The 20,221-nt window shown below is 42.6% G+C and overlaps 1 protein-coding gene across 1 annotated transcript in view; it reads left to right on the top strand.

The window, feature by feature from the left end:
- ANO2 (anoctamin 2) overlaps window positions 1-20,221 on the top strand; it is a 347,738-nt gene that overhangs the window by 295,284 nt on the left and 32,233 nt on the right. Inside the window, exon 18 of the mRNA XM_034645976.1 lies at window positions 14,228-14,373. Coding sequence (XP_034501867.1) covers window positions 14,228-14,373 — 146 coding nt within the window. The remainder of the gene's footprint in view (window positions 1-14,227; window positions 14,374-20,221) is intronic.

Here is a 20,221-nt window from a genome sequence, read left to right as displayed (position 1 = left end):
CTGATTGCTGTTGCAAGGACTTCTAGTACTATGTTGAATAATAGTGGCGAGAGTGGGCATCCTTGTCGTGTTCCTGATCTTAAGGGAAAGGCTTCCAGCTTTTCCCCATTGAGAATAATGCTTGCAGTAGGCTTTTCATAGATGGCTTTTATGAGATTGAGAAATGTACCCTCTATTCCTACACTCTGAAGGGTTTTAATCAGGAAAGGATGCTGTATTTTGTCAAATGCCTTTTCTGCATCAATTGAGAGGATCATATGGTTCCTGATTCTTTTCTTGTTGATATGATGTATCACGCTGATTGATTTGCGAGTGTTGAACCATGCTTGCATCCCAGGTATGAATCCCACTTGGTCATGATGGATAATCCTTTTAATGTACTGTTGGATTCTATTAGCAAGGATCTTGTTGAGGATTTTGGCATCCATATTCATTAGAGAAATCGGTCTGTAATTCTCCTTTTTGAGGGGGTCTTTGCCTGGTTTGGGGATCAAGGTAATATTAGCCTCATAGAATGAGTTTGGTAGCTTTCCTTCTGTTTCTATTTTTTGAAATAGCTTTAGGAGAATAGGTATTATTTCTTCTTTGAATGTTTGGTAGAATTCCCCAGGAAAACCGTCTGGGCCTGGAGTTTTATTATTTGGAAGGTTGTTTATCACTGACTCCATCTCTTCATAATTAATTGGCCTGTTTAAGAAATCAGTTTCTTCCTGTTTCAGTCTTGGTATTTTATAGGTTTCCAGGAAAGCCTCCATCTGTTCCAGATTGCTTAGTTTATTGGCATATAACTGTTGATAAAAATTTCTAATAATCCTTCCAATTTCAATTGTGTTGGTCGTGACCTCTCCTTTTTCATTCATAATTTTATTAATTTGGGTCCTTTCTCTTTTCTTTTGGATAAGTCTTGCCAGTGGTCTGTCAATTTTATTGATTCTCTCAAAGAACCAGCTTCTAGTCCTGTTGATCTGCTCTACTGTAGTTCTAGTTTCTAATTCATTGATTTCTGCTCTAATCTTGGTCAACTGCTTCCTNTAATTTTGGTCAACTGCTTCCTCGTGCGTGGATCAGGCCTGTCCCTCTGTTAATGTTCCAGCTTCTTGAGGTGAGAATATAAAAACTGCATTTTAGATTTTTCTATTCTTTTGAGTGAGGCTTGGATGGCTATGTATTTCCCCCTTAGGACTGCCTTTGCAGTATCCCATAGGTTTTGGACCGTTGTGTATTCATTCTCGTTGGTCTCCATAAATTGTTTAATTTGTTTTTTGATTTCCTGGTTTATCGAGTCATTCTTGAGCAGGATGGTTCTTAGCCTCCAAGTGTTTGAGTTTCTTCCAGGTTTTTCCTTGTGGTTGAGTTCCAATTTAAGAGTGTTGTGGCCTGAGAATATGCAGGGGATAATTTCAATCTTTTGGTATTGGTTGAGACCTGTTTTGTGTCCCAGAACATGGTNGGTGTTTTATATATATCTATGAGATCCAACTCGTCGAGTATGGCATTCAAAGCCTTTGATTTTTTGCTTAGTTTTTGCCAGGGTGTTCTGTCTATTTCTGATAGTGGGGTGTTGAGGTCCCCTACTATTACTGTGTTCTTATCTATATGTCTCTTTATTTTGGTTAAGAGTTGGCTTGTGTATCTTGCTGCTCCCCTGTTGGGGGCATATATATTAATAATTGTCATATCCACTTGTTGAATACTTCCTTTAAGAATAATATAGTGCCCTTCTGTATCTCTCTCTATGGCCTCTAGTTTAAAATCCAGTCTATCTGATATGAGAATTGCTACTCCAGCTTTCTTTTGAGGTCCATTTGCGTGGAAGATGGTACTCCATCCCCTTACTCTAAGTCTGAATGCATCTTTGGGTTCAAAATGAGTCTCTTGTAGACAGCAAATGGATGGGTCATGTCTTTTTATCCAATCTGCAACCCTGTGGCGTTTTATGGGAGAGTTTAAGCCATNTCCCCTACTATTAATGTATTTTTATCTATATGTCTCTTTATTTTGGTTAGAGTTGGCTTGTGTATCTTGCTGCTCCCCTGTTGGGGGCATATATATTTATAATTGTCATATCCAACTTGTTGAATACTTCCTTTAAGAATAATATAGTGCCCTTCTGTATCTCTCTCTATGGCCTCTAGTTTAAAATCCAGTCTATCTGATATGAGAATTGCTACTCCAGCTTTCTTTTGAGGTCCATTTGCGTGGAAGATGGTACTCCATCCCCTTACTCTAAGTCTGAATGCATCTTTGGGTTCAAAATGAGTCTCTTGTAGACAGCAAATGGATGGGTCATGTCTTTTTATCCAATCTGCAACCCTGTGGCGTTTTATGGGAGAGTTTAAGCCATTTANTAACCATTTACATTGGCACTGAAAAACCGAAAGATAGAATTTTAATGATGCCATGTTGCCAATAAAGTCTTTGTTTGTATCAGTTGTGACTTTCTGTTCTGTATCACTCTTGGGGCCTTTTTACCTTTACAGAACCCCCCTTAATATCTCANTTCAAAATGAGTCTCTTGTAGACAGCAAATGGATGGGTCATGTCTTTTTATCCAATCTGCAACCCTGTGGCGTTTTATGGGAGAGTTTAAGCCATTTAGATTGATAGAGATTATTGACAGATATGATTTTAATGATGCCATTTCTCTTTAAAGTCTTTGTATCGGTTGTGACTTGCTGCTCTGTATCACTCTTGGGGCCTTTTTACCTTTATAGAGCCCCCCTTAATATCTCAAGTAGGGCTGGTTTCATGGTTACGAAATTGGTTAATGACTGGCAATTCTGTAACGTCTTTATTTCTCCATCAATTCTGAATGACAGCCTTGCTGGATAAAGGATCCTTGGCTGCATGTTTTTCTCTGAAAGAGCTTTAAAAATGCCCCCCCAAGCCTTTCTCTCATTCCAGGTCTCTGTAGACAGGTCTGACGTAATCCTGATACCTTTGCCTTGGTACGTGAGAAATTTCTTTGCCCTGGCCGCTTTCAATACTGTATCCTTGGATCTAATATTTGCGAATTGCACTATGACATGCCGTGGCGTAGGTTTGTCCTGGTTGAGCTTGGATGGGGTCCTCTCTGCCTCTTGGACACGAATGCTTGTTTCCCTTGCTAGATTAGGGAAGTTTTCAGCTACAATTTGTTCAAATATCTCTTCTAGACCTCTGTTTTTCTCCACCCCTTCAGGGATGCCGATGATTCTGACATTGGATCGTTTCATAGAGNTCCGGTCTGTGTAGACAGGTCTGACGTAATTCTGATACCTTTGCCTTGGTACGTGAGAAATTTCTTTGACCTGGCNCTGCCCTGTATCCTTGGATCTAATATTTGCGAATTGCATTTTGACGTGATGTGGCATAGGTTTGTCGTGGTTGAGCTTGGGAGGGGTCCTCTCTGCCTCTTGGACATGAATGTTTGTTTCCCTTGCTAGATTAGGGAAGTTTTCAGCTACAATTTGTTCAAATATCTCTTCTAGACCTCTGTTTTTCTCCACCCCTTCAGGGATGCCGATGATTCTGACATTGGATCGTTTCATAGAGTCAGTAATCTCCCGTAATCTACATTCGTGGGCGTGGATTTTTTTAAGACCAGCTTCTATTTTCATTTTTTCCTTTACTAACCCATCCTCCAATTCGCTAATACATTCCTCTGCTTTGGTGACCCTGGCCGTCAGAACCTGTAGTTTTGCCTGCATTTGGCTCATAGAATTTTTGATTTCTGTGAGATTCGCGCTCATTTCCGTCCTTAGGGATTCTATATTCTCAGTAACATTTTCGTTAACACTTTTTTCAAGTCTACTCATCATTTTGACCATTGTTACTCTGAATTCCATTTCTGATAATTTGGTTACATCCATATCCATTATTTCTGTGGCAGAGGCCACAGACTCATTATCTTTTCTTTGCTGGGGGGGACTTCTCCTTCTCGTCATTCTGATGAAGAGAGATTGCAGGGTTGTCCAGAGCCCAAGTGTTGACTGGGACCCAGGCCGTGCGCCCTTGTTTTATAGAGATCTTAGGGATGTGGGCTTCTTCCTTAAAGAGTTTATTTATTTATTTGAGAGAGAGAGAGACAGTCAGCAAGAAAGGGAACCCAAGCAGAGGAGTGGGAGAGGAAGAAGCAGGNGAAGCAGGCTCCCAGCAGAGGAGTCCGATGAGGGACTCCTTTCCGGAACACCGGGATCACGCCCTAAGCCGAAGACAGGCGCTCAATGACTGCACCACCCAGGTGCCCCGGGATATGGGCTTCTTGATTTTTCAGCCTGCCTTCTGGGGGAGGGGCCTGCTGCGCTGATATTCAGGCAACCCTGTTGGGTAGAGTCTCTGTGTCCCTTGCGAGGGGGGATGGGAACACAAGCAGGGGAGTGGGAGAGGAAGAAGCAGGCTCCCAGCAGAGGAGTCCGATGAGGGACTCCTTTCCGGAACACCGGGATCACGCCCTAAGCCGAAGACAGGCGCTCAATGACTGCACCACCCAGGTGCCCCGGGATATGGGCTTCTTGATTTTTCAGCCTGCCTTCTGGGGGAGGGGCCTGCTGCGCTGATATTCAGGCAACCCTGTTTGGGTAGGGTCTCGTGTCCCCTCGAGGTGGGATGGGGATGGGCACGCTGAGAGCCGGTATTTCCAGGCTTTTGTTCTCTGGCGGCTTTCCCTGGCGGTCTGCTGTGCCTCTTCTGAGAGTCAGAGCAGCAGTAGCTGAATCTCAGCCTCTGTCTCAGAACAGAGGGATCGCGGATCGTTCTCCACTGATGTTCTGGCCACTTTAACTCTGTNCTGTTGGTGCTGCTCAACTCTGAAGCATCCCGGGATGTGCGCCGCACACCCGGCGTCCCAGCCCTCAGTTCCAGGGCTGGCGCGTCTCTGTCCTTTGTGTTTCTAACACCGCCAGCCGCCAGCTGCCTGGCGCGTGCTCCCGGAGCTCCCGGTCTCAGTCTGTTTCCAGTGAATGCACCGGACCTCTGGTTTTCAGTCTGGTGGCGCGCGTTCCCCGGCTCACAGTCTCAATCTGCTGTCTCGCGGGTGCCGTCCACGAGTCTGCCCGTTCCCCTGTGCAGGTCGCTACCGCTTCCTGGCGCCTGAACGTGGTGGCTCCCTCCCCCTTCCGTTTATCTTCCGATATCTGTGCAGTGTTTCACGGCTCCCCGCTTCGTACCTCAATACTCAGCACTGGAGATGTTCATTTGTAGAGATCCAGATGTATCTTCCTGCGTCTCAGGCTGATTCCGTGGGATGTTCAGGCTGGTCTGGTACCTATCCAGCTCGACTCAGGGGACCGGCTGAAAAAGGGGTCCCCTACTCCTCCGCCATTTTACTCTCTCTCCCCCATCTTGCATTTCTATTGCTTTTTGGTGCTCACATACCATTTCTTAAGCTCAATGCTTTGGGTGTTTTTCTGCCCTCACTCTGAGACAGTCTCGGGTAGCCCTTGGGTGTGTGCTTTCCTTGGAGGAGGATGGGTAAGAATGTCGGTGTCTGGGTATCTTGTAGCACCCCCCTGCTTAAGCCAGCCTCTAGTCATCAGTCAGGAAATGATCACTTTTGAGAACTCCGCCCTCTCAAAGTGTGCCCTGTTCCCAGCTTTCTGATCAACAGTCGTTCGGTGATAGTCAAGCAAAGTTGGAGACACACATGGTCACCGTTCTCTAGGAGCTTACCATCTCAGAGAGACCACATTTGTTATGGATAAACATCCAGAAAATATACAGACCAAGAAAAGATGTACCAAAGCCACATCTGGCTCCTTTGAAGCTATAAGACCAGCCCCTCCACTCCTGCCACAAAGGAAAGTCTCCATTCTCCTTCAGACATCTGGGGAAGACACCTGTCCTTCCAGTGCGTCGTTATTCTGCTCTGGATGGAATTGTATACAGCTTGCAGGCATGAGATTTATTCATCCCTGGACATCTGCTCTACCACTTAGTCCATTCACTCTGGACCCAGAGGCCTTTTATAGAGGATAAGAGAGACAAGAGCTCTGGCAGATGTTTGGACAATGTATTGGCATGTCCCCCCACCCACCAACGCCATCGGCTCCATAACAGATGAAATGAACACACGGCTGTTTGCCTTGAAGGCTAAATTTCCTTGTTTATGTTTGATGCATGTTTAATATGCCACACTTTAATGGACGGCAATTGCACAGTGACTCATAAAGCTGTGGGCAAGTCACTTCCCTAAGTCTTGCTGTCCTCCTCTCTTGATGAAAATGATGGCATTAGAATCATCTCTAAGGTGTTCTCATTTCAGCTCTCACATTCAGTGACCCTCTCCTCTAATCAGTGAAACTGGACACTGCTGGTTCCAAATACAGGTCCCTTCTATTTCAAAAAATTGTTCCTCATTTCAGTTTCTAGTCTGTTAGAGGACACATACAACATAATTATGTAGTTAATTTTGTGTATATATAATATATTAACTATATGACATACGTAGTTAATTATAATAATAAATATGTTGTTAATCCCTGAGGCTGTAAGACAAAAATTCTTCTACCAAGCCCCAGTATCTTTTATCTTTTATCTTTTATCTCCAAAGTTCTTTGTACTTCTACAGGTCATATTCTGAGTTTGGCCACATGAAATCACTATGATGGTGATGATCGGATTTTCCACTCCCTAGTCAGAGCCAGCTCTCAAGAAATTAGACCCCACCCAATCCAGAGTTCGAGCATCTAGTGATATCCTTATGTGTGACACCGTTGAGAAACATGACATACTCAAGAAAAGAGAAAGGAGTCTTTCATAGTCAAAAGAGAAATGACAGTTGAACCTGACAGTACGGAAGGAGAGGTATAAATTGAGGAATTATAATATACTCACTGTGTGACCTTGGTAAAGTTATTCTAAAAAGATTTTCATGCGACTTGGCTTATGTGAAAATAAAGGTTGGATGAATGCCCAGCTGTCCAGAAAATAGAAGATATGGAGTCCAAGAAAGGAGGAGCCATTCTTCAGGGTTCCAGGCAGCCTAGGTGCACTGAGCTTTATTACCTTTATGTCTGTAAGTGATGCTTTGTGAGTGTTGCTTGTCCAAGAATGAAATTGCAAAGACCAAGTCAGGAGCACTATTTTTCTCTTCTGTTCAGGGTCTGATGGCTTTTTGGCTCCTGTACCTTCAGGTTCTTTCCCCAGAGGAGATAAATATTAGTCTTAGAAGCCAGATTTGATTTTTAAAAACAGAAGCAAGTCTGAGGAATTAGGTAGGTGATTATACCAGTTAAGAATAATTGGGATAAAATATATAAGATTATGTAGTTAGAAGACGTTTATCATCTCCTTCTGAAAGCGATTTTCTAAGATTCTTCCAAAGAAAATTTTGAAATATTAAAGACTATCTAATTGACTTTTATCAGTAACGAGTCAGCTATAATTTCTCTCTCTGAGGGTGAAACATTCTTATTAGATTCTGTGTGTGTGTGTGTGTGTCTTGCAAAAAGTACCATAACCACAATTTTGATGCCCTTGAGAATCTTACAGTCTAGTAGGTTTCTTGTAGAACATTGTTTCCCAACTTCAGTGATTTGTGAGCTATTTTTTTTCATACAGCATGCAGCCTTTATTTATTTTTTTATAATAATATTTTTTTATTATATTATGTTAGTCACCATACAGTACATCCCTGGTTTTTGCTGTAAAGTTTGATGATTCAAGTTGCGTATAACACCCAGTGCACCATGCAATACGTGCCCTCCTTACTACCCATCACCGGTCTATCCCATTCCCCCACCCGCCTCCCCTCTTGAAGCCCTCAGTTTGTTTCTCAGAGTCCATAGTCTCTCATGCTTCATTCCCCCTTCTGTTTACCCCCCCTTTCTTTATCCCTTTCTTTTTAAAGTGTTTTTTCCTCACGCCTACCTAAACAGCTATTTGCATATTCATCTCCCTTTTTATTTGAATAAAATAACCAACTCACTTTTTATTTAAATTCGTAACATTTCTGAGAATGGAAAACGGACACTGTCAGCTACCATGAATAGCAAGTAGAAAGTAGCAAGTAGAAAGAAATACGATAAAAAGTAAACATTATTAAACAACCAATGACATCGGCCCGTGATCTGCATTCTCTTTGTTGTAAAGGAAGTTGCACAGGCACTGGGGAGTTGTTAAAGACATGCCAGCAGCAGACTGGGGTTTTCTCCTTGACTGCCATCAGACGGGCTGAACGAGAGCAGGAAAGAAAAGAAGTCTCCCAGATGCTCTACTGAGATGAAGGCCAAGTGCAGAGACCTCCAAAGGTGTCAAATGAACTGCTGGTGCGATGTGTCTGTGTCTCGGGAAACCTTGCTTTAGAGCAATAGTATCACCTGTTAATCCCACAGGTTTCCACAAGGCTGGCACAGATGCGGGGCATGTGCATGGATACGGTACAGCTGCCCTTTGGGACCTGGAAAAGCCTCGCCGCCTCGCTCAGACTCTCCTTGGCTACTCCTTAAATCTGGCAGGTGCCAGATCTACCCCCAAATCTGCAGAGCCGTGCAGCAGCCTGGCTCGTCCACGCACTTTCCCCCAGGCATTGGCAGTCCCACCTTGGCCAGGCCTGATTCAGAGGCCCCTGGGATGAAGGAAACAAAGTGTTTCAAAGGGAGGCAGTAAAACTGGGGGCAGTAGGCTCCTTAAAGACAGCTCTGCGACTAATTGAGGACATGATAATAAATAAAACTGGGTTGCGTGATCTGGCCTCGGACTATCCCCACTCAGCAACCCCAGGCTCCTGGGGCCTGACACAGTTGTGACAGATGCTTTCCAGAGAGGAGCTGGATGGTTTTAAACATTATAGGCCCCAGAACAATGCTCATCGGCATCTCCATCTGAGATGACTTCAGACATGGAGGGCTGCGTGGCAGAATCGGATCTTGTGCTATTTATTACCCGAGTCCCCTGACAGGGGTTTCCATTCCTCCCCCCCCTGCTGCCTCCCACACCCTGCCTTTCCCATATATGTTTGTACAAGATAGACTTAGCATCGAGATCTCATGGGGCCCCTGAAACATGCCACCCCACGTCCCAACTTCTCACCATAATTTTAACTCAAACTTAGCTCCAGTCATTCTTGAAGCAAAATTGGAAATTTTGGAATATTAGGAAAGGTAGATTTTTTTTTTGATAAAAGATAAAATGCTGTCTTTTTCAAATGCTTCTCCTGGGCAAAGCCTGAGGCAGCCAGAGCAGATACGTGAATACTTCCAGCAGCAAAATGTCCCCCCATCCTATTCTTACTAAAAACATCAGATCACATCCCAAAATAGCTGTAATGTACCCTGGACATGGCCGGCAAGATTTTATAAACTTTCTGCCTTTTTTTTTTTTTGGTAAATGTGATAAATATTACATTTCAAGACATAAAACAGTCTCTCTTTAAAGCCATCACAGGCGAAGGAGGTCTGTGTTCTCAAAGACAGTGGAATCTGGCCATGAATCAGAAGTTTAAGGAACAAATTTGAACCTTGTCAGGTGTCAAGGAAAGGAATACATAGCTCAGAGGTCGCGGTGTTCCTCTTCTTTGGCCCATTTAGGGCTTGGTTCTGCCTTCTCTAATGAGGCTTGAAGTGTGTGGAGCCAGGGTCCGTGGGGCGCTGCCTGGGGTCCAGATTCCTGTGGCAGGAAGGCCTAAGGTGTGACGGACAATCACCATGGTCTCGGGGTGAGCCCGTGGGGCACAAGCAAAGGAAAGGCTCCAAGCCTTCCATACAGTTTCTCAGACCTGTCATTAAAAAGGGACGGAAAAATAGCAGAGCAGATGAAAAGAACAAGGGGGTAACATCAAAGGAGTTATTTTAACGAGCGAGTGCATCATACGGTCGGAATCATAATCTGAAGTTTTCCAAACGGCCCATCTGTATGTTATACAATTTGCAGGATTCCTGTTAAACCTTGTTCTCGAGGGACTTCATTAATTTTTTTAATGCACACTGAGATCTCCAGGAGGGGAACTTCTGGGAAGGAGGGGTGCATAAGAATTATTTGTGGATTTTTCCCCCCTCATCATCTTTGACCTCCCTACAGTGTATAACGCTTTGATGAAGTCTGTCCTGAAGCCCCCCTTCCACCTTTCCCTTCTTTGCCACATGGGCTGACAGTTGACCTTCTGTTCTAAGACGGCTGCTTTCTTGCCCTTGGAAGGCTCCACTCCCTCTCTCCATTCCTTGACTGTTGGTGTTCCTTCCCCATGCTTTATCCACAGGTAGGGCTCATTGCTAGGGTTTCGGGTCCTCTCTCCAGGGTGATTCTTATTATTGTTAGCTTCCACCCGGACCTGTTTTAAGGGCTGTAGACCCATGTATAAAAGGCTTACTAGATATCCCTACTTAGTTGTCACGTGGGATCCTCTGCCACAACCATTCCTCCCCCTTCATCAAAATGGCCTCTTCTCTAGCGTTCTTGTCTTAGCAAACTGTATCACCATCCACACCCATGCCCTAGACCCCAGAATGGTCCTTGGTTCCTCATTATGCTTCCCTTCCCGTGTACGAGTCACCACCAGCTTCTTAACTCTGCTTCCTGAGCCTGTCTCAGTCTTCCTCTTATCCACTGTAGTCACCGTGGACTCTGCGGCCTTAATCTCTCACCTCAGCCACTGCCTAAGATGGCCAACAAGGCCTTCCATGCTGTGAAGTTGGCGCTACCTTTTCACTCTTCTCTTTCTTTACTTTTCCTCTCCTCATCTCTGCTCGGAGCCTTTTGAACTCCTTTCAGTCTCTTCTCTGAGCCATTCTCATATTTGCTTTGGGCCATTGTACAGATAATCTCCTCTGCCTAGAACACGCCTTCTCCCTCTTTCCCATACTTCTGTCATCTTTCATCATTTAGTTGGTTTACACATCTCTTCCTTGGGGAAAACTTTCCCTGATTTAGGTTAGGTTAGTTTTCTGTTTTCATAATTATCTAAATCTCTCCCTTCATAATACTCATTATACATTATCAGTAGCACTTGTTTAAGTGTGCACTTTCCCAGCTGGGTCACCTCATTAAACACATCGGATGTCATGTTTTTTCCTGGAGACCATCATCTGGGAATCTTCGTTCTCCTGTTCAAACCCAAACTGTTCACTAAACCTTCTACCTAGTTACCAATCCCAGTTAGATCCAGCACTTCCTTTTTCTGATGGATTTCTTGTTTGCTGAATTCCATTGTTTCCTTTCTTATTTTATATCCTTGGTTGGTGAAATTCATTCTCCAAGAACTTCATGAGGGTGGATGCCTAGAAGGATATCATTTTTAAAACCTTGCATGGTTTACATTTTTTTATTGTGCCTTTGCACTTAATACATAATTTGGCTGGGTATAAAATCCCTTGCTAAAAGTTATTTGCCTTCTCAATATTAATAAATTTTTCTAGCATTTTCTAGTGTCGAGAGCTGATGTTGAGAATTCTATTTTTTTGTTTCCAAATAATTTTTAGAGAATCTGTCTCTCTGGAAATGGAAGCTTTTAGAATCCAGTTCATTATTCCTAGAATGGTGAAATCTCACTATCATAGGCTTTGGTGGAAGTCCTTTTTCTTATCATTATGCTGAGTAGGTCCTTCCAATCAAAAAATGCATATCTTTCAGCCCTGGGACATTTTCTTGTATCTCCTTGTACTTTCTATACCATTTTCTCTGTCTTCTCTTTCTGATTAAATGTTGGAGCTGCTAGACTGATTAATTTTCTTATCTTTCTTTCCCATTGTTGTTTCTATTTTTTTTCTGAGAGTTTATTGATATTTTAACTTCCTATCATTTTATTGGATTTATTGCAGATCTAGAATTTCTCCAGTTCATTTTTTTCCTCTGAATAAACTTTTTACTCCTGCTGATATTGGGAAAATGGTAGGTAGTCACCTGGGCAATATGGGTAGACAGAGAATCTAGAATCTACTGCTCCATTGACCAATCACTATTGCCTGCCTTTGATGATACCTGAATGATACCTGATTGCCTGAAACTCCTGAACCCTTCTGAGATTGCAGCATGAGTTGGCTTGCTTTTCTCGGCTGTCTTTCACTATAGGGACTTGGTATTCAGCCATCACGGCTTTGCTAACACCTTCATCCACTGTCTGTCTTCCAAGATATTTATTAACATCTCTCATACATTGCTGTACTCATGACTCTTTTCTTTAACCTTGCGGTTTTAGACATTGTAAAATTCACTCACTGTCACTTTAGTAGCATTTCAAAAGTGGAAAGGAATATGTGCTCAATTTCCATATTTAATTAAAACCACTGATTTTTCTTACTAAAGATTTGGCCCAAATTTTCTGTTTACTAGTATCTGAAGCAAAAGTCTCAGTTTGAGTTCTGATTCTGGACCTCCTCTTCCTCTATCCTTCCTTCCCTCTCTCCTTTTCCTTTTTTTCTTTTCTTCTCTCTCTCTCTCCTTTATTTTTTTTCTTCACCTTTCCTTCTGTCTTGACCTGTAGACAGGGTCTCAGCCAGTCCACACTATTTGGCTTCAGAATCTTTAAGTTCCACCTAGGTTTTTCTTAATTTCTTAAGAAATTAATTATTGCTTGCTCTTTTATTATGAAATACTATATTTTACTGCTGCTTCTATGGATCTCATTCTTTAAATCCTTCTGTGATGGTGATGATGATAATGATGGTGGCGGTGGTGGTACAGGGACAAAGATAAATATATTTATTGAGCTCTTAGCATGTACCAAGCCTTAAGTTAAACATGTTACATAGATTATCTCCTTTAACTGACCCTATGGGCTAGTTAATATTTATTTTCTCATAGATAATAAAATTAAAGCTTATGGAGTTTTAATAGACTGTCCAAGAAAATACAGCTGTTGAGTTGTGAAACTGGGTTTTAAGCAATTATTTTCTGCCATCAAAGATCAGACTTTTACCCACTATACTACACCACTATTCTACGTTTTCTTGATGGCAAGTGGTATTACACAAGACACTGATCAAAACATTATTTTGAACCATTAGATTTCCACTAACTGTCAGGAGCATTTTCTAACGATGGAAACCATACCTAAATGATATTGAGAACGCTCTTCTGGAAATAGCTGCATAGAGGTTAGATGATCCTGTGTGGGAAATGGGGGAATTCCTGCATTGGATGGAGCATGGACTTCAAAATCCCTTTAACTCTTCAAATCTGTGATTCTGACTGTTCTGCTATTAATTCTCCTCCCAACTATCTCCTAGAAACTTTCTTCTAGATCGATCAGCAAAACTGGTACCTTGTTCCTTTACCTAATTTCATTCTTTGTGATGGTGTATCAACAGGAAGTATGAAAAGACTATACCCTCAGACATATTTTAGCATTTAATAATAAAATTAATAAGAGTTATTATCTAGTGAATGCTTGCTGTGTCCAGATATTATGCTAAGGATTGTATAAACATCATTTCACTTAATCCTCAGAGGCTGGGCCATTATTATTTTGGTTGACTTAGTCAACTTGAGCTGCCATCACAAAATATCATAGACTGTGGCACAAACAGTAGATGTTGATTTCTCACAGTTTTGGAGGCTGGAAAGTCCAAGATCAAGGACTGGCAGAGTTTGGTTTCTAATGAGGGCCACCTTCCTGGATTGCAGATAACCATCTTCTTACTGTGTCCTCCCTCACATAGTGGAGAGAGAAAGATCACTGTCTCTTCCTTCTCTTATAAGACTACCAGTCCTATTGGATTAGGACCCCGGTTTTATAACCTCACTTAATCTTAATTACCTCCTAAAAGCCCTATTATCCCCAGATGCAGTCACATTTGGTGTTAGCCCTTCAACATATGAATCTTGGGGGGGGGGGAGTCAATTCAACCCATCAGAGTGGTAGACAACATTTAGGTTAGCTTTAATGGAAATATGATGGTGTTTATGTTATTAAGACCTGAAAACATTTGAGCTGGGAGGAGAGCATCTTTCTAGTATTTTCTAGACATCCTGTCTTCCCCATGAAGAAGGTGGATAGATCACCTGTTATACAATAGGATGGTCTCAGTATTTGGCAAGAAGGGCCAACTGTCTTGTTCCTTCTCAAACAGTAGGAAGAGTTCAGTTTCTTTGGGTTTGAAGAAACCTGACCCTTTGTGGGGGGAAACTTTCATCATCCTGTTAAAAAAACCCTCACATTGTCTTGAAGAGAAAAGTAGTCTTTTTAGTGTCCCTCTCTCTGTCCTTGGAGCAGAGATAATTTTAGTGTCAAAAAGCCTTATTTTTTTTTTCTCCTTCAGTCTGTAGAACTAACTGTCCTCCAGAGCTTTTGGTGACTAGTTCATTTCTTTCCCAGGAAGCTAAAGAAACTATTTCGGAAGCTGAAAGATGAGACAGAACCTGGAGAAACTGACTCTGCCCACTCAAAGCATCCAGAGCAGTGGGACCTAGACTACAGCTTGGAGCCATACACTGGACTGACTCCAGAGTACATGGAGATGAGTAAGATCCCATGATCTTTCCTTCCACCTGGGGGAGGATCACACAGGGGGTCTGCATGAAGGGCAAGGAAAGGGATTAGGGAAATGACGGGGGAAGACTCTGCATCTTCCTGGGCTTCATGGATACACAATGTCACCTTCAGTGCCACATGGAAGTGAGGAGGGTAGGGCAGAAGGAACCCTGGAATCAGAACCAGGAGCAAATCTATTACCACCTTGACACTAGGGTGATACACTTTTCTTCTTGGCCTTCCTCTCATCTATGAAATGAGAAGTTTGGTCTCTCAGGTCCCTTCCCATGGTGTCTGTCATTGACAAACCTGAGACGGAAATAGTGAAACCTGAAATTTAAGAATGGACTGTCCATTAAGCAAGAGCAAAGTAATCCTAGGACACTCAGGGCAAGGATACACACATCTTTGAAATGGAGACTATAAGAGAGTCCTCCACTCTACTCAGGTGGGGCTGGGTAAAGTATCAGCTTTTCTTTTAAAAAGTTGGGGTGTTTTGTGTAGGGGATGAGAGGTAGATTTCTAGTTACAGAGCTTCTTGCTGTTCTTGGCGAAGGCTTGAAAGTAGGACTGCATGTAGTACAGGCTGGTGGAACACAGTCATTTCACATGCGGTTTAAAAGCCATGAGTTCTCCATTATAAGTGTTCCAACTTAGATTAGCTGCCTTCAAGTTCTTGGTTGCTTGTGAATAATCCTGACCTTTTCTTGGGGTGGATATTTGAGAAGCCTGTTCATCAGAAGAATCACTCGGTACTTTATCACTGGACCTATTGTTGTGCTTGCATAATGGTTCCTGCCTCCTTTGGTTCATCACTTATAATAGGGGGCCCCCAATGCCTCTCTGTGCACCAGGCCCCTCACTTCTTATTTCTCATGGATATTCCTCCTCTTCTGTTGATAAGAATGCGTGTATGCTAAGGGTAGAGGGTCTAGAGTAGATGGCTATAAAAGGTCTGTTCTAGTTCTGGGATTCTAAAATTTCAGGCAAAATCTGCACTTTGTAATCTAAATAAACTCACCAGAGAAGGAACAATCATCATATCTGCTTCAGGAACAATAGGCTAGGACCCAGTTGAGGTGAATGTGTATTTCCTTATGCTCTCTATCTTTATCTAAGTGCTACCGACCACTGATCCCTCTCTGGCACTGAGCCAGGTATTTACACAGAGGTGATCACTCATACTCCAGATGCCGCTCCTCTGTGTCTGCCATCCTCTCAGGTAGAAATTGCTGCCAGAGGTTGTGGCTTCCATTGGGGAAAGGGCTTGCATTAAAAATCCCTGGGCTCTGTCTCCCAACCCCCAATCCTCCAACCCCAGTCCCCCACCCCCACCACACAGCTATCCATATAGGTTTTCCTGGCCTGCCTGCCTGTCCAGATAGCTAGCTACTTCCAAGCTGCTTCTTTTGAGTCCTTAAGAGCAGAGACACTTGAGCTTTTAACCTCTGGGTTCGAATCCTGGCTCTGTGACCAACTATTTGGACAGCTTTGGGTAAATAGCTAACTTTTATGTGTCTCAATTTGCTTTAGCTGTAAATAAATAAAATTAATAATAATAATAATAATATATACCTCATGGGATTGTTGTATTTAATGAATTACTATCTGTGAGGTGCTTATTGGAAGAGTGTCTAGCACATATAAAAGTTGTGTTGTCGAGTATTGCTGTTTCTTTTAATGGTCTTGAGGTGCCGGGAAAGCAGAGCGTAGGGATCTATGTGCACTTTGTCAGCCACCGTAGCAGTGAATGGACACCCACTATGTGTTCAGACTTGGGCACTTTACAAAGTAATGAGAAGAGGAAAAAAACCCAAGAACTAGACTTAGTGGCTTCTAGAAGACGTTCATACCCTTAATTCGTCGACTGGGGAGAAGGATGAGGCACAGACAGGTTAGCTTGCGAAAGAGAGCGCCGGTGCAGGGGACGACCGCCACGAGTGATCGCCCCAAACAGCTGCAACCTCGCGTATTTATCGGCAATAATCAAAGGCAATTACAATCAATCTATCAAGGGAGTGATCCGTATGACATTCTAGTGAATGGTAGTGCATCACGGGGAGGGTCACGGGATAGTGGTGCATCACGATCGCGGGGAAGGTCATGGGATAGTGGTACATCACGGGGAAGGTCAGGGGATCAGGTGATGTAACGTTTAGCAAGTAGGGCCTATTCTTAAGCATGTTTCTAGGGGCCCCGCGGGCCATCGCCAAGTCAAGAGCAATCAGGTTTCAGCAGTGTTCTGCCCCAAAACAGCTGGTATTCCCAACTGGTGGGGTGGCCGGGCGTTCCCCGCCGCTACGCGAGCCACGTGTTCCCGACCGCTTGCGAACGGGTGTTCCCGACCGCTTGACTCTTAACAATGAAGCCCACAAGGTCACCAGAAACATGCCTTCCTATTATATCCCTAACATAAGTCTTCGGCCAGTGGCTGCTGCAGAAATTCATTCTGTAGATTAAACAAAACACAGGCACACAGACACAGACACACACACACCTCTTTACAGGCCATAAGGGAACAAATCAACCATCTAATAGAAAGTTTGAAAATAGGGAAAAGAAGGGAGCAGGTCTCCCAAACTTACCTCATTTCAGCCCAATTTTTATTAGCATTTTGGTGCCATTTCTTCTTAGACCCTTTTTGTTATGTATATGATTTAAAAATAAAGTTGTAATCATATGCACACATTTCTTGTTCTTTTTTCAGTTAGTATTAGATGAATAAGTGTTTTCTTTTTTTAAATTATAATAATATTTTTTATTATATTATGTTAGTCACCATACAGTACATCCCTGGTTTTTGCTAAAGTTTGATGATTCATTAGTTGCATATAACACCCAGTGCACCATGCAATACGTGCCCTCCTTACTACCCATCACCGGCCTATCCCATTCCCCCACCCCACTCCCCTCTGAAGCCCTCAGTTTGTTTCTCAGAGTCCATAGTCTCAGAGTCCATAGTCTCAGAGTCCATAGTCTCTCATGTAGATGAATAAGTGTTTTCAAGTTGTCATATAATATTCAAAACTAAGAGCTGCATCATAAGTGATCCCTCTAATAAATAGTTTATTTGCCGATTTTCCAGTGAAGCACAGTGGAGGCTCATTTTCCAATTCTTCCTCTGTTTTAATGATCTAATACATATTGTCTTCATGCATATAAGCTTTTCAATATTTACATTTCAATATTTACTAATATTTACTAATGATTCAATATTTACTAATATTTACTAATGATTCTTCAATGTAGATTCCTACAGATGTGATTACTAGATTGAAGGTTATGGCCATTGTATAGTTCTTGGTTTACTTTACCAAATTGCTTTCAAAAAGGATTAGACCAATTCACCGAGCCACAGGCAATGTACGAAATACTCTTCCAGCAAATACAAATTATTTAGTATCCTGAAGTAATGTGATATGAAGGAATTATCAATGTAGAGTAAGCTTGAGATTCTCAGCCTGTGGCCACCTCATTCCACCTTATTGATTTGGATATTCCAGACTCATTCTTTAAGACTTATCTTTTCACAGTGCTTCCTCTGTGAAGTCCTCATAGACCAAGCTCCATTCCTCCTAAGAGGAATCATTATTTGCTTCTCTGTCCCAGCATTATATATGGTATATACAGTGATGGTGTATCTTACAGAATTATGGAAATATTACTCACATAGCTGTTCTTCTGCAGACCCAGTCTATCAGATTCTAAAGAGCAGTGTGTAGGAATCATGGCTTATTCATTTCCATGTCCTTCATAACCTAGCACATTTTGCCACATAAGAGGTACTCACTGTGTCCTATAAACAAAGATGAGTAAATGAATGGTTTATTAATTAATGAGGGATGGTTTCTTAACAGAAGTTAAGTGTTTACCAACTTTAAGTGGCAAATGAAGGATCATCTTCAAAGTGGGTCTTGGTTGATGGTGGGTCAAGGATGTTTTGAAGAGATTTCCAGTTGTAGGTAGGAGGTTGGACTTGATCCCCAAGGTCCCTTCTGGGTCTGATGGTCTACATATTAATGATAAGAGTAAGGGAGGGATTCTAAGGAAAAGGACTCACAAGGTCCAAGAGTCTCCTGGCCATGAGTAAGTGTTGCCAAAGCAAATGGTGGATGTTGGGTAGGAAGGGTTTGGATGAAGATATGGTAGTTTAATGGTGAATCCAGAAGATCACACAAGTTTGTGTTTCACATCAGGCTATAGGGAGCACTTGTAAAATCTTGGCCAGCTGTGACTGTGTTTTCCTTGAGGAAATAGGCAGCAAGTACAGAGGCGAGGTATTAAGACAAAGTAAGGAAGAAGAAACAGAGGAGGGTTCATTCACTCATTCCTTCATTCATCAAACACTTATTAAGCACATAGGGGAGGAATGAATCTGGAGACCAGGACAGGGTCAATAGTTCAGAATGGTATTGATTCAGTCTAACGTGGAGGAGGAAGCCTGAATCACACATGGGTTTTCCCAGCTGAGTTCCACAGAAACTCACTCCCAGAATTCTTTAGGCCATTTTGCTAAGCTATCAGTCATTTTAGAGACATGACTATTTTATTTCATACTTTATATAAGTGCAAGTACTATGTTTCTGAGTTAGATTCCTTTCATTCCTTTTGCCTCTGGAATATCCTCTTCACCCTGGAAGGGAGTATTTACTCCCATGTACAATCAAAGTCTGGGCTGCAGACTAAACTTTACTAAATATTACTCCACCTAGTAGTATAGGCTAAGTGAGGGTAGGGGTGGGCTCTGGAGTCAGACCTCCAGGCTCCTAGTCCCAAGCCTGCATCAACTAGTTACATGACTCTGGGCTTGATGCATAAAGTCAGCCAGGCTTAGCTTCCTCATCTAGAAAGTAGATTTGATGAAAATAGCACCTACCTTATAGAATGGTCCTGAGAAGTAGGTCATGGATATAGAGTAGTTAAAAACCAGTGCTTGGTACACGTAGGCTCTCAATGAATACGAACCGCTACTATTCTTGTCAAGAGTCCAATTTCTTTCCCTTTAATCTAGGAATTGACTAAAAACAGTTTGAAGCCCAGTTGCTGGCCCAGTCATTTAAGTGTCTGACTCTTGGTGTCCACTCAGGTTGTGAAGTCAGGGTCATGAGATCGAGCCCTGCATCAGACTCCACACTCAGCAGGGAGTCTACATAAGATCCCCCCCTTGCCCCTTCTGTCCATGCCCCTGCTCACTCTTGTGCATGCACTCTCTCTCTCAAAGAAAGAGACAGAAAAGAATAAATAAATAAAATCTTAAAAAATAGAAAACAACAGTCCGAAGCCCTCAGTGCAGTGAGCTCTAGAGGCTCTTCCCAACCCATGAGTGTAGGGTTGGGCAGTAATGTTGACAGACTGAGGGTACCAGACTCCAAAGCAAATCTAAGAATCTCACTCAGAAGCACGAGATGTAAACACTCCAAGATGTTTGTCTTTTCAGAGACCTCTACGCCCTTAGGGCTCTACTTGTCAAGTCTGGCATCTCAAATGGGCTCTTTTTGTCATCTGTTTATCTAAAACCTACAAGCTTTTGTTCCTCCAGTCATCTGAAAAATAATCACTGTTGTCTTCCTGATCCAGGAATTCAATTATCCCCCTTAGAGCCTTCCTCCGGCTTCTTGAATACAGCTCAAGTTTTTTGAGGCTCTAAATGTGGGCGACAAGATGAATTTCTTCTGTCATTCACATGGTCATTAGAGGAAATCTCATTTTTCTTGGTCATGAGTTTACATCCTGTCAGACTTTCATGGAAAGGGGGGTGCATTGTGCTTGCAGACATACCTATTCATTCATTTGGAGTGAAGGCCAGATCATGACTTTGGAGGGCCAAGGGCTATCCAT

Source organism: Ailuropoda melanoleuca, chromosome 16 (genome assembly GCF_002007445.2).
Source record: "Ailuropoda melanoleuca isolate Jingjing chromosome 16, ASM200744v2, whole genome shotgun sequence".
In the NCBI taxonomy this organism is placed as follows: Eukaryota; Metazoa; Chordata; class Mammalia; order Carnivora; family Ursidae; genus Ailuropoda; species Ailuropoda melanoleuca.
This window is presented reverse-complemented; position numbering and strand designations above follow the sequence as displayed.